This window comes from Artemia franciscana, chromosome 14, assembly GCF_032884065.1.
Source record: "Artemia franciscana chromosome 14, ASM3288406v1, whole genome shotgun sequence".
In the NCBI taxonomy this organism is placed as follows: domain Eukaryota; kingdom Metazoa; phylum Arthropoda; class Branchiopoda; order Anostraca; family Artemiidae; genus Artemia; species Artemia franciscana.
In genome coordinates, this window is record NC_088876.1 from 13861738 (window position 1) to 13877072 (window position 15335).

At 35.6% G+C, this 15335-nt stretch overlaps 1 protein-coding gene across 2 annotated transcripts in view; it reads left to right on the top strand.

Moving 5' to 3' along the window:
* The window catches only part of LOC136035354 (juxtaposed with another zinc finger protein 1-like), a 76744-nt gene that overhangs the window by 56490 nt on the left and 4919 nt on the right, over nt 1-15335 (top strand). For both annotated transcript variants that reach the window (XM_065717102.1, XM_065717103.1), the window contains exon 5: nt 9642-9849. In XM_065717102.1, the coding sequence (XP_065573174.1) occupies nt 9642-9849 (208 nt within the window). The remainder of the gene's footprint in view (nt 1-9641; nt 9850-15335) is intronic.

Sequence of the window (15335 nt, forward strand, 5' to 3'; positions counted from 1 at the left end):
TTTTGAACTTCTTCTAACTACTCTAAATTTCCAAGAAATAATTCCGGAAAAGTTTGTCTTCAAATCTGTTTTGCTTTTTGGATTTTGATCGGATTTTCTGTAGTGTCCTATGCATATTAAAGTTTTAGCTCAGAACCTATGCTGAAGTTCCTGTTTACGATCTGGCATACAGGCAGGAGGAGGGGGGGCTTAGAATTATTTTGTCGGTATATTATGGTTGTGACGTCCGACGCAACCTAGTGAAGAATAGTCTCCGTCCCATAAAATTCATAAATTTAAAAACATGTTTCGAAAAAAACTGTCAAATGAAGAAGAATTGTCATCTGAAGCTGGTTCAGGAATGGTTACTGTTATTTCGGCCTTCAACTTGCAAATGCTTATTGCAAAAATAGTTTGAGGGGAATTGTGTCCACAGGAAGGGGCTCAGTGTCCTGTAGTGTCCTATGCATATTAAAATTTTAGCTCAGAACTATGCTGAAGTTCCTGTTTACAATCTGGCGTACAGGCAGGAGAAGGGGAGGGGGCTAGAATTATTTTGTCGGTATATTATGGTTGTGACGTTCGACGCAACCTGGTGAAGAATAGACTCCGTCCCGTAAAATTCATAAATTTAAAAAAGACGTTTCGAAAAAAAAAGATGTCGAATGAAGAAGAATCGCCATCTGAAGCTGATTCAGGAACTGCTATTTCGGTCTTCAATTTGTAAATGCTTGTTGAAAAATAGATTAAGGGGAATTGTGTCCACAGGAAGTGGCTCAGGCTTTTGCCAAACCTGATGTGAATTTTCACCCTGTCTTCCTTGTTTCCTTACCAGGGGGACTTTAAAATATTTTGTTGCGATGTCCATCCGAAGTGATTGTTGGCTCTCAACCAAACTTGATAAATGGCAACAGCTAGTGTCGTTGAGTTAGGGGGGACTAGTCTGACCTCTGGGGGACAGGGTGAATTATAATCATCTGAATATATAAATCAAGAGCGTCATGACCTTTTGGAATTTGGGACCGTTTCGTTTACCGATTTGTTGAAGAGGAGAGAGACCGACTAAATTTCTGTCATTAGGATAACCTTTGGAAGAGTTCGTCTGATCTCTTCCAAACTTGGCGAAAATTAAGAGCTATTGCCCTAATTATATTTTCTTTATGAGTCCCCGGACCTGATATGACACCTTTGGTGGGTAGGGGATGAGGATCTGTATTCTTGTCTTCTGAAAATCTACAAAAGGGATGTCAGATCCTATTGAAACTTGTGGGAAGTAAAACTGAGGCTCAATAGACTGGCTTTTTGTAGTCTGTTTATCGTTTGACCAGAGCTGGTATTTGGGAGCAGATTTTTCCCCTGGCCCAAAAACATGAGGGGTGCAAAATTTCAAATAAATAATCTAGCGGTATAATAATTTTTTTTTTTTAATGTCATTTGTATTAAAATAAAGCAGAGGTGTAGTTGGCAGTAAGCGAAGTATAAGCAAGTTGAATCTGAAATTTTCACTTTTCCCGTGTCTTCATTGCCAATCCTTGAAAATAAAGTTAGTAGCAAAACAAGTAAAATATTGCGATGATTTAGATCCCATTCAGTTGTTCCACGAGCTCCAAGATATTGAGAAAAAAAAAAACATTCAACACTGACGCATTTCCTTTAAGAAACCTAAAGATGTGTCAGAATTAATTTTGTATTGCGGAAATAAAGGGGTCTTCGCAAACGTAAAGTAGCGATTGCAGTGTCGGTGGCCAGTACTGAAAGGCCGCTTAGTAAACTTAGATCGATATTAATCCACCTCAGATCGACTATGGGTCAGCAGTGGCTTATGACTTAGTGTTAGTATGCATAGAATGTGAAGAATTAGAATCAATCAATTGCGACAAGATGACTAATAATTTTTCTGAGGATAAAATAAGAAAAGTCAGATTAAAAACAAATGGAAATTTTAGTTAATAGATGAAAATTTTTGCTAATAAATTAAAATTTTGTTAAAATTTAGCCAGTGAGTTTTTGGGAGACATGGGGTGGGCGCTAATCAAGATTTGTGTCAGGAGTAAGAGATGCCAGAACCTTCACTGCATTTGACATCTATGGGGGGAGGAGGGTAGGGCTTTCAATATTTGTCCAGTTACTGGGCGGGTTGGTCTGATCCAACCGATCATGATCAAGAGATTCATGATTTCGGATGTCCGTGCTCAATCCTAGCTCTTCGAACAACTACTATATTAGTTTCTTTCGCATTCATCAGAATTATTTATCGGATTTCAGCTAAACGTGACAGAAGGGGGAGGGTTAGCAGCAAGAGTTCGATTAGCCTTTTAGGGATTTGATTCGTAAGCTCGGAAAATTCCCTGCTAGAAATAAGTGCCATATGAGCTGTGAGATATTCATTTTTTTTTTCGTAAACCGATCGTTATATATAAGAGGTCATATAACTATCTGTGACTGTAGAAAAGTAGAAGTAGCGTCCAAGAGTAGATCTGACGAAAGCAATGAAGCCAGAGAGAATTGGTGTAGCTTTTCTTAAGTATAGCAAATTTTCTAGACAGTGATTTTGCCTTTCTATCTTACAAAAGGGAAAATGTGTTATAAAGTACAAGGTGGCTTTTTCTTGTGACAATCCGAGTGTCAAATGTGGAAACATATCACCAGTCTTTCGATTGACCTGGAGAACTCTATTCTGGTCAAAAGTAAAAAAAAAAATGTCTGATCCGTACTCAACAACGAAGGAACAATGAGCTTTCTAGAAAATTAAATAAAAAAGACTGATTTTCTTAGCTGAAAGTAAGGAGCGACATTAAAACTTAAAAGGAACAGAAATTACTCTGTATATGAAATGGGTTGTCCCCTCTGCAATCCCTCGCTCTTGACGCTAAAGCTTTTAATTATTTTAAAAAGTAGAATTGTGGCAAAGAGTCAAACTATTATAAAGAGCGAGGGATTGCAGAGGGGACAACCCATTTCATATACGGAGTAATTTCTGTTCGTTTTAAGTTTTAATGTCGCTCCTTACTTTCAGCTAAAAAAATCAGTTTTTTTTATTTAATTTCTGAACGTTTTTGAATTAATGCATGTTTGGTTTTGGCTCTCCGCACATAAATTATTAAAATGAAATTTGTATATTAATTCTTTTTTGGCTAAATGGCTTTCTCTTAGTTTTGATCAGACGATTTTGAGAAATAAGGGGTGGAGAAGGAGGCCTAGGTGCCCTCCAATTTTTCGGTTACTTAAAAGGCTACTAAAACTTTTAATTTTTAACGAACGTTTTTATTAGTAAAAAATATACGTAACTTAAGAATTAACTTACGTAACAAACTTTCATAACCTTATATTTTTATTATGTATATGAGGGGGTTTGTACCCTCGTTAATACCTCGCTCTTTACACTAAATCTTAACTTTTCTCCCAATTCTTTAAGAATGACCCCTGAATCAGAAAGGCCGTAGAATAAATAGTTGAAATTACTAAAAATACTTTAGCATAAAGAGCAAGGTATTTATCTCCTCCTAAATACCTCGCTCTTTATGCTAAAGTATTTTTAGAACCCCTCATATGCGTAATAATCTCTGTTCGTTTTAAGTTTCAATGCTGCTTCTTCCTTTCATTTGAAAAAAAGTTTTCATGTTTATTTTTCATTGTTTTCTTATAGTAATGCTAGAGAATCCTGCGCCCTTTTCATTGAATTTTTCATCCCCCATGACAGATTTCTCCAAGGAAAGATCCTCCAACATAGCCCCCTCTCCTCAGCCCCACCCCCAAACAAAATAAAATCCCCCTGAAAACGTCTGTACACTTCCCAATAACCATTACTATATGTAAACACTGGTCAAAGTTTGTAACTTGCAGCCCCTCCCCCAGGGAATTGTGGGGGAGTAAGACATCCCCAAAGACATAGTTATTATGGTTTTCGACTATACTGAACAAAATGGCTATCTCAAAATTTTGATCCGTTGACTTTGAGAAAAAAATGAGCGTGGGAGGGGGCCTAGATGCCCTCCAATTTTTTTGGTCACTTAAAAAGGGCACTAGAACTTTTCATTTCCGTTAGAATGAGCCCTCTTGCGATACTCTAGGACCACTTGGTCGATACGATGACCCCTGGGAAAAAAAAACAAATAAACACGCACCCGTGATTTGTCTTCTGGCAAAAAATACAAAATTCCACATTTTTGTAGATAGGAGCTTGAAACTTCTACAGTAGGGTTCTCTGATACGCTGAATCTGATGGTGTCATTTTCGTTAAGATCCTACAACTTTTAGGGGGTGTTTTCCCCTATTTTCCTAAATAAGGCAAATTTTCTCAGGCTCGTAACTTCTTATGGGTAGGACTAAACTTGATGAAACTTATATATTTGAAATCAGCATTAAAATGCGATTCTTTTGATGTAGCTATTGATATCAAAATTCAATTTTTTAGAGTTTTGGTTACTATTGAGCCGGGTCGCTCCTTACTACAGTTCGTTACCACGAACTGTTTGATTGTCTTACTGTATTAGAACTGATTTAAATAAACTCAACGGAATAGTCAAGGGTGTGGCTGGAGAATCAGTGGCCCTTAAAACAGCAGTGAATTATCCTGGGTCTTTGAAGATGCAAATAATCTTCTTTTTGAGTTACCTCATTGTTTCTAAACCCTTATTTTTCTCGCACTCCGCTCAAAAAGGATAAAACCAAAGCCAGTAATCCAATGATAACCCCTTCGTCTAAATAATAAATATGGATCTGTGCCTAACTAATCTGTTCTGTCCGTTTACATCAGTTACATGACAAATAATTTTCGTCCGTATTTTTCAAAAGTCAGTCTATCCGAGAATGAAAAAGAACTGTTTACTTGAAAAATACAACCGTCTCAACAGCTTTTATTGAATGTGCTTATTCGTTATTTCTAAGTATTGACTTGACCTGTGCATTCGATTGAAATCTATTGTAATAAAGATTCGTTCAGGCTTTAATGTTTAGTTGTTTTTTGGGATTTTTTTTTTCTAACTGCCACTCCTTTCTACTATGCTATTTATGTTTTCTTTTTAACCTCAGTTGTAAATTTAGTCGCTGAAAAGGCCAAGATAGTACTTTTATTCAACTTTTTTTTCAGAAAAGAATTGTTCTCTCTGTTTCTCCCTATATGCCCCTCTCTCTCTCTCTCTCTCTCTCTCTCTCTCTCTCTCTCTCTCTCTCTCTCTCTCTTTCTCTCTCTCTCTCTCTCGCTCTCTTCTCTCTCTCTCTCTCTCTCTATATATATATATATATATATATATATATATATGGTGTTGCATCTGTTCTCGTATGTTCAGAACCACTTCTTATCAGAGATTAATTAATTGTCAAAACACATGTAAATGAGAGTTTAAAGACTGAGCATAGAACGTGCTTATCAAAATGGCGAGTTGTTGGAGTTCATCCAGCCGAAATGTAGCCTTTCGGCTACATTGTTACGTTATATCCACGAATAATAATTAGAAGAAAAAACGAATTTTTTTTTTTATTTGTGTAATACTTCTTTCTTAAAAATTTCCTTTTTAGTGCATTTGGGGACATGCAAGTGTTTGTTAAGACCCTTTTTATTTCTATTTATCCTTTCTGGGTTTTAGTAGTAGACCTATTCCATTTGGAGAGCCATCTTTTCATTATTGATGCTAAAGTGTGTTATACTTACGACATGATGAAAACGACCAAAAAAGTGTGCAAAGAGGGCGACAGTTAGCAAGGGTGCGCGAAATCACAGGGCGGTTGGCCCCCAAAACCCTCATTGTACTTTCTTGATGAAGGGTCAATAAATGGAAATCAGCATCGCCGATAGAAGTCTGTAAAGTCTAGTGCCGTATTTTCATTTTGCCCCGCAACACTCAAAGAGATTTTTTTTTCTCCTTTAAGTTTTAGGTGATTTTTCTTTTTTTTTTGCACGAAAGCAATTTGTAATTTGGCTCTTTTGAATCACAGAATATTTTATGTATGAATTCTGATAAATTCTGGGTAAGGGTAACACTTATTAGATCGTCTGGAGAATTAGCGCTTTGAACATCAATGATAATATGATAGTGCTGGAGTTTATCTGTTTGAGCCTTTTTCTTTAGTTAAATAAAAAACGTGTTTTTCAGCTGAAAGTAGAGAGCAACATTAAAACTTTAAACGAACAGAACTTATTCTGTATATGAGGGGGGATGCCCTTTCCTCAACCCTCGCTCTTTACGCTAAGGTCTTAAAGCTCTTTAAAAATACTTCTCATTCATAATCAAGGTCTCTTGTGTACGACTAAGCTTTCCCAAAGAAACAGGAAAAAGGTCAAACTTCATCATAGAGCGAGGGTTGAGGAAGAGGAAGCTCCCCTCATACAGTTTTAATTTCTGCACGTTTTTCAATCATACCAGGAAATCCCTTCCCCCCTCCCCTGTGTAAAATTTCCTGTAAAATACCCGCAGAAACCCTCCTCCTCATGGAAATTAATCCCTGTGCAAAATCCTCCCCTCCCCGCAGGAAATTACCCCTACAAACTTCTGTATATTTCCCTATAGCAAAACTGTAGATAAACAGTACAGGCAAACTGTGTAACTTACAGCCCTTTTCCCAGGGACTAGGGAGTGTCGTGTCATCACCAAAAACATAGCCATTGGGCCTTCCGACTATACTGATTTAAATGGTTATCTTAAATTTTGGATAAAAGGCTTTTGGGAAAAAATAAAGAAGCGTCCGTGATCTTTCTTCTGCCCAAAAATACAAAATTTTACATTTTTGTAATCAGGAGCTTGAAACCTCTACAGTATGGTTCTCTGATATACTGTATGGGATAATGTGATTTCCGTTAAGATTATCTCTACGTTTTTTGTTTGTTTGTTGTTGTTTTTTTTGACTGACTTTTGACAATATCTTTGGTCAGTATTTTAATACAAGTAATTTAATCCACTGATTAATCAATAAATTAATAAGCGCTACAATAGTAAACCGTCCTAAGCAAAATGCAGCACCCACTTAGTTGTGCGTCAATGAACCAACACTAGACGCCTAATTTTTCAAAAAACATACACATTATGACTATCTTAATCTAATTATAGGATTCGAGTCTTTTTCATGGACAGTTTTTGAATTACCTTAAATTGCCTCGAGAAACGATTGATTTTGTTTTCAAGTCCCATGGGCTTAAAAAATAGAAATTAAACTGTGATTAAGTATGAAGAAAAAGCAAAAAAAAAAAATCGGGTGTGAATACTTATGCTGATAAAGAAACCGATTTTGTTTTGTTTTTTGTTGTTGTTTTTTCCTTCGCTAAAGAGTATTAGAATTAAGTATGAGGAAAAAACAAAATAAAAATATAGGTGTGAATGTTTATCTGATAAAGGAACCAGTTTTTTGTTTTTGTTTGTTTTTTTTTACTTCACGTAGAAATCGAAAAAAAGAAACACAAATTAATTAGAAAGAGTATTAGAATTAAGTATGAGAAGAAAACAAAACCAAAAAATTGGGTGTGAATATTTATGCCGATAAAGGAACCGATTTTTTTTTGCGTAGAAATTTGAAAAAAGAAACACAAATTAATTAGAAAGAGTATTAGTATTAAGCATGAGGAGAAAACACAACAAAAAAATTGGGTGTGAATGTTTATGCTGATATAGGAACCGACTTTTTTTGCGTAGAAATAAAAAAAAGAATTACAAATTAATTAGAAATCTAGTTTTTAATATTAAGCGTATAGTGATTAAACTTGTTTATGAATCACACAAAATTTTTGCTTCTAATTTTTTGTTTTCAGGGTGGCATATATACAGAAGAAATGTATATGACGTTTTTGATTTTTTTTTTTTTTTTTTTTTTTTTTTTTCATTGCGATAAAAGTTGATATAAATCTTTTATTGTAACTATATATTTGTGGTACAATTTTTTTTAATGTTTCAAAGACTCTGGAATTTATGCAGTTCAGTGCTAAGATTAATACAAAAGTTTGGAATTTTCCATTTGAGGAAAGATACAGGTACATCGTTTGCATGGTGTAAAAACAGGATCGAAGAAAAATGCGTTAAAAAAGGTGTAAAAGAGGCTCCTTTTTTTCTATTTTAAAAGAAAAATGGTGAACAAGTAAACTTTTTACTGGCTGAGAAATCAGTTTTGACTGCATCAGAACATGCTATAATAGTTGGTAAGACAGTGAATAAGCATGGTATGGAATGGAGAAAAACAGCCGCTAGAATTGACCAAGTATAGGAAACAAATTTTACTGCGTGTGTTATTATAAGTGCTAAAGTTACCCGTTTTTTTTCTCTCTATTTTCTTTCGTTTTTATTGTAGTAGTTGGTTTTTCGTACTACATTCGTTCGACAAGAAGTGCAGTCAATCCAGAAGTGCTTAGGTAGCTTACTGTCCCTCCTTTCATTTCCTGTCATCAATTGGCAAGCTCATGATTGCTCTTCAACAAAAGTGTGTAATCAATATAGTTGCTGTGCCAGAACTACCAATGCCCTTATATTTCATCGGTCTCCCCGTCAAAGGTCGTGTCAATACGAGCGTGATTTGTTTCATAATTTTAAAATGTCCTGCCAAAACTATTTATATATTGTCGCATTTTTGGCACATGTCACTGTTCCCTGAATTGCCTATTTGAACAGGTTGCTGATGAGAAGCCAGGACCGGGACTTTTTTTTCTTATTACTCTTATGCATTTCATTTAATAGATAACAGTTAACAGAGCGTTAACTGAAAGAAAAGTTATGATGGCTAGGCCATGTTTTACAAACGAAGAATGATAGATCCCCAAAAAGGTTGCTTGTTTTCTATTCATCTTGGGCCAGATATAGTGGGATTGGAAGGGGTCATAAAGGATGAATTATTAATATTGTTAATATCGGGGTGGTCTGACCAAGATGAATCAGAGCTCGTGCCACAAAAATTCACAGCCCCCTTGCCCAAAACGAAATCTGATTACTGATGAGAGTGGCTAATACTTAATTTATGTGGGAGCAAAGAGTGAAAATTTAAACTGAATGGGGTGGAGGAGGAAAGGGCGTCGCTGTTGTTCTTAGCTGGCTTGCTACCGCAGTAATAGTAGTAGTTGCATAAAAAGTCCTACATTCCTGATTACGGTTGTTCACCCACCGTCATTTCGGTGTCAAACATTTTCTTTAAGGGGCCTCCCAGTGTCCTTTCTTAGAATATAATAAAAGGAAGAAGGAATAGTCAAAACTAGAAGTACCCGATGCATAAGAATTTAAATGCTCTTCTGTGTATGCCAGAAAGACATTACAAGCTAAAGCTACACACAACCTTTGCAAATACAACTCAGAAAAGAAACTTTCACAATAAGTAAGAATTCATCCAGAGGATTTAGTGAGTCTATCCCCACTCACCCTCAAAATATATTCTGAATTTATGTGTTTTGCCAGTGAAAATTCGAGTTTAGTTTGTTATTAATGTATGATCGATCCTATATGTTTCTCTTTCGCTCTCTCTCTTTCTCTCTCTCTCTCTCTCACTCTCTCTCTCTCTTACTCTCTCTCTCTCTCTCTCATATCGACTGATCTAATTTTTCTTGTCTCTTTTTGTGTTAAGGACAAGCCGTAGATCATGCTTAATTTTAATTGAGCCTTTGACATTTACCTTGGTTTTTGGCATCCTTGGCATCAGCTTCTCTCTCCTTGGAACTCACCTGTTCTCAACTTTTCAAATTTATTTGTTTTTTCTAGGGCATATAAAGCTTATAAATGTTATTGCGGGAAGGCGTACAAGACGGCCCAAGGCTTGAAAAACCATTCTCTAGCTCACCACGGCTGTCTCCCAGCAAACGTATCGTCAAGTGCAAATCTGTTAAATCAACTGAGGGTAACTAGAAAAGTTACTCTGTCACCCTCAACAATGGCTGGCCTTCAGCTTGTTGGACTCAAAGCATTACAGGTTTCTTATTTTTGTTTATTTGTGTCAAATGCTACTCCGAGGTTGTCGAAGCGTCGACCCATTGGTGAAAGTTACCTCATCATAGCCTTGTCTGTTTTGGTTATCAATTGAGCATCTAAAGGTTTCCAAGTTTTCCTTTGATAAGCCACCTAAACCGCTCCTCGGGATTAATATACCGATAGAACCGGCTCACATAAATATAAAAAAAAATTCTATTTGAACCTATCCAATGTAATTACCAATTAACTTCACATGAAAGAATTGGAGGAAAATAGTACAAAAAGAGAAAACAAAATATTAAGGAAGTATTTGCTTTCTTGCAAGCTGACTCAGAATCTCATTAGATTTTCTTGACTAAACATTTGACAACCTAAAAAGTGAGAAAGCTAGAAAACATGTCTTAAGTTGAAGAATGGCAATAACTGTATTTATAATGGTAATTATGCATCATGTATTTTTTACGATGTAGAAAGCGTTTGATACTCTAAATCATTCCATTTTGTTCGAAAAATTGAACAACTCTGGAATTCGTGGAAGAGCATTGGACATTGGACATAGGACATAGATATAGGACAATGCTCCATTGGAGCATTGGACATAGAGCATTCCACATTCGTGGAAGAGCATTGGATGGTCCAAGACCATCTGTCTCAGTATAACTCCCTGGATGATATTCGAGTATCCCAGGGGTCTATACTCGGACCGTTACTATTTTATTTATATATATATATATATATATATATATATATATATATATATATATATATATATATATATATATATATATATATATATATAAATGATCCCTAATTGTCTATCCTATAAGGACAGCCTAGTAGTTGTGTTTGCAGATGATACAGTGGAATCTGTTGAAGGTAATACCTCTTCATTATTGATAGAGAATTTGGCGTCTGAAATGAATTCAGTTGTTCAGTGGTTTTCATGTAATTGTTTAGTCCTAAATTTGTCTGAGACAGAATTCATGGTTTTTGGGATATCTGAGCAAAGATTTGCAAAAGGTAGGATTGATGAGTTAGCTGTTTCTGGGAATTTGGGAAATATTCTTGATGAGCTTTTATCTTTTCGTAGTCATTCTGACCATCTCCATATAAAATTAGCCCAAAATTTAGGATACTAACATCGATTAAAGTGTGTTTGTTTTACTTCAATTATTAAAATTATTTATCATTCTTTAATAGAATCATACCTTAGATATTGCCCCATTATTTACCTAAGCACATTTTCAAATCACGCTTCCCGCTTACTTGCTTTCTATACTTGCTTTCCGTTTAGCCCTAGACGGTTGGCCGAAAAGGACAATCTGTTATCCTTCATCCGCAGAAGGTGCCCTAGCCATTTAGATTTGCAAAAGGTAGGATTGATGAGTTAGCTGTTTCTGGGAATTTGGGAAATATTCTTGATGAGCTTTTATCTTTTCGTAGTCATTCTGACCATCTCCATATAAAATTAGCCCAAAATTTAGGATACTAACATCGATTAAAGTGTGTTTGTCCTACTTCAATTATTAAAATTATTTATCATTCCTTAATAGAATCATACCTTAGATATTGCCCCATTATTTACCTAAGCACATTTTCAAATCATGCTTCCCGCTTACTTGCTTTCTGGACTTGCTTTCCGTTTAGCCCTAGACGGTTGGCCGAAAAGGACAATCTGTTATCCTTCATCCGCAGAAGGTGCCCTAGCCATCTCAGTCTTTCTTTTATTATTGCCCTAGAAAGCGGGATTGAACCATATTTTTCGTATAGCCTACAGTTTGAAATACGGTCAGTCAACCAGGTGCCCAGAACAATCTGTAGGCAATTTCTGTGGAAAACATGTAGTAAATCTTCATCCGCTTTTTGGAGCGCTCATGCTTCAGAGCCATATTTGACCACTATCATCACTGTACCTTCCAATATTCTAATCTTGGCTTGCAGAATTTTCTCCCTATTCTTGCAAACTTTTTTTTTACTGTGAAAAAACACACTTGAGTGTTGGCTATTCTACTTCTAGCATATTCACTGCTCCCACCGTCTTTACTAATAATACTAGCAAGGTAAGTGAAGCTGCCCACCTGATCAATCTTTCCGTTACCCAACGTCAGCTTTTCATCTTCACTTATTCCTAGCTTTTGTGACCTAGTCTTCTTAACATTAATTTTTAAATCTATCCTCGCAAACGATTCTGAAACCCTGAGTTCGCAAAACCTCTAAAATTTCATTCATTTTGCTCACACTTTCATCTAGGATGTTTAAATCATCTGCACAATCTAAGTTCAGGAGAGTTTTTCTTCCTCATTTGATTCCGTGCTCTCCCATTGCCTTTACTGTGCTCCTTAACACAAAGTCTATCAAAATGATACATATGAAGGGGGATATAACACAACCCTGCTTAACTCCTGATTTAGTACAAAACCAGCTACTAATCGTATTTCCTACCTTAACCACAGCAGTGTAATTCTTGTACATAGCACTAAACACTTTAATATATTTGTCTGGTATACCATACAAGGATACGACCTTTGCTAAAGCTCTTCTATCAACATAATCGAACGCTTGCTCATCATCTATAAAACTGAAGACCTAAGGTGTTTGACAACTAAGGCACTTACCCATTATTAAGAGTGAAAATTTGGTTGACACATCCTCTACCTCTTCTAAAATCGCACTGTCTTCTCTTAAAATTTTATCTACAGCATTTCTCAGTCTAAGAAGTATCACAATACTAAGTAATTTGCTGCCTACAGAGACCAGACTAATGCCTCGATAATTACGGCAGTCAGTCTTATCACCTTTCTTATACAATGGTTTAATTAAGGTTTTGCTAAAGTCGTTAGGTACTTCCCCTTTTTCGAAAGCCATATTCATACTCTTCAGTTATTTATTTCTAACCCCATATTTAAGAAACTCATTTACCACTATCAGCACCTGGAGCCTTATTATTTTTTAATCCTTTTAGTACTTTCGCTAATTCTTCCTCACAAAACAAATCTTTCTTCACATCCAAGGTATCACGAACTTTTTTATTTTCCTCTGTATCTTTTCCTGCAACTGTATCTCGGTTTAGCACATTCTCAAAATGTCCCACCCATCTCCCTTTAACACTTTCCTTATCACTAATTATGGCCCCGTTCCTTTCTTTTACTGGGCAAGTCCGGATTGACTACTCCCTTTCAATTTATTAACAGGCCAGTACAATATTTTACTATTATGCCGTCTAGCTGCGTCTTCTATATCCTCGCCAATTTTATCCATGGCCTCCACTTCTAACCTCCTTAGTTCATATTTTGATGCTTTCTCTACTTTCTTTACATTCCTTTTGTTTTTGGTATGATCTATCACTTAGATAATTCTTGTACGAACCCCTTCTCCTCTCTATTAAACATAAAGCTTTTTCACTAATGTTCCTAGCTACAGTCTTAACTTTCTTCCCTAAGACACCATCAGCAACTTCACCACTTATTTTTCTGAAATTATTCCGACCATCTTCCACATTGTCAAATTTTAAACTCTCAAGTTTAGTATTCAACTCTTCCTGGAAAGCTTCTCCCTAATTCTCATCATGGAGTCTACCAACATCATAACTTCCTGGGAAGTAGTTAAGTAAAATCCATACGAGTCACTAGTATCTTTGTCAGTCGGTTCAACAGGGGCATATACTACTTTAACCGGTACCCTAAACTTTTTAGTCATAAAATGAGCAATTCATATTCTATTATTCATACCTTCCCAGTCTAAACAAGACTTGGCAGCTTCTTTATTCATCATGAGCTGTACTCCCTGATTAGGTACCCCATCCTTCCTGCCTGAGTAAATAAATTCTATATCTCCCAATTTCATGCTTCCTGCCCCTGGGGTATGAGTTTTTGAAACTCTTAATAAAATCTTTAATATTTAAAACAAAATGCTGTGGTGGCGCAGTGGATTTGACCTTAGCTTGGTAATACGGGACCCAGAGATCGAATCACGCTGCAGGAATGCACTGCAGGGCCGATGCAGGGACCTTAGTAGTCAAGAAGCGTCGTTAATTGTTAAATATATAAATATATTTAAAACAATATGCTAATATTACTTATAATATTTAATATGCTGATATATAACTAAAATAATATATATACTCCTAATAATATTTTCTTCTTATTTGTTGGGGGACCACTGTTGTTATTTCTTGTAGGATAAAGAAAAGAAATCTCATGCTCATAAACTACACAATATTAAAGTTTTTTTAATAACTATTGGAAATCACCAGGACTCATTATTTAAATAACTAAAAGAGACTTCAATAAGTCTGGCACAAGATTTACTACGGTTTCTGAGATCAATTAGTTTGGAAGAATGACCAGTACTGTTGGGAGGGCTACCAGATTTTTTTTTTTTTTTTTTTTTTTTTTTTTTTTTTTTTTTTTTTTTTTTTTTTTTTTTTGCGTTATCAGATCACCATACAAACGGGGCGAGGGATGTCTTTTTTTGAGAATTTGTGTATTCTTATTCCACTTTATTAGAACTGGAAGGAAAAATATGCTGTTCGAACAGTTTCTATGTTTAAACAATGGCCTAATTAGTTGATCGTAGAAAAGAATAAAAATGTAACATGTTGTCCTTCCGAATAACCCTGAATTAAGAAGGACGTATCTAAGAATTTCTAAGACGTCATTAATCAGCGCGGCAGAGTTAACCACGCGCATACACACATTATGCGCGTGTTTTGGGTGAAATTCAGTTAGGTTGGTTCTATTTCCAAACTCTTAAGCTGTATTGAACTGTGCAATCCGAAAAAATACTCGAGATTCAGCTACATAGATCCCAAAAGGAATGTCGCAAAAGCCAAGTCCACAAAATACCTGTGTATGTTGCATGACGTTCATCTCAAGCTGTGCACGTTTTTCTAGTAGCTTTTGACGGGGATACATTTATTGAAAAAAAAAAAAGTTTTTTCTTTTCCATTATTTATATTAATTGTTCTAAGATATAACCTATGAATAATTGTCACAACGTGTCCTAAGATTGGTTTTCTCGTCTGAAGGCGAGAACTGTAATATTAACTGAAGAGCTGTTCTTTATTGGGAATTTGTGTTGATGTTACTGTAATTGAGAATTGTAATCTTAATTCAAGATCTGTTCTTTTTTGGGAACTTGTATTAATTTAAAATGGCCGTGCTTCAACCATGAGCGTTATTTCGTACTTTATCACTATTCCTTTTCTACCCTTCGCCCGTATATTATTTTGCTTTTTATGTAAGTAGTTAAAGTTTTGGAGCCTGTCGTTTCCTAAATTATTTAGGGATCATGTACTGGTAGCTAAAAAGGAGGAAAGACTTTGTAATATAGAGTACATGTCTCCAGACGGAATAATTCACCCAAATTTGTTAACACAAGCCTCTTAACAGCATAATTGGAATTTTAAGAAGTATTACAGCACCGACTTCCTTTAAAAAAAAGTTTCGATTTTTATTTTATTTTTTATTATTATTTTAGTAGTTTCAT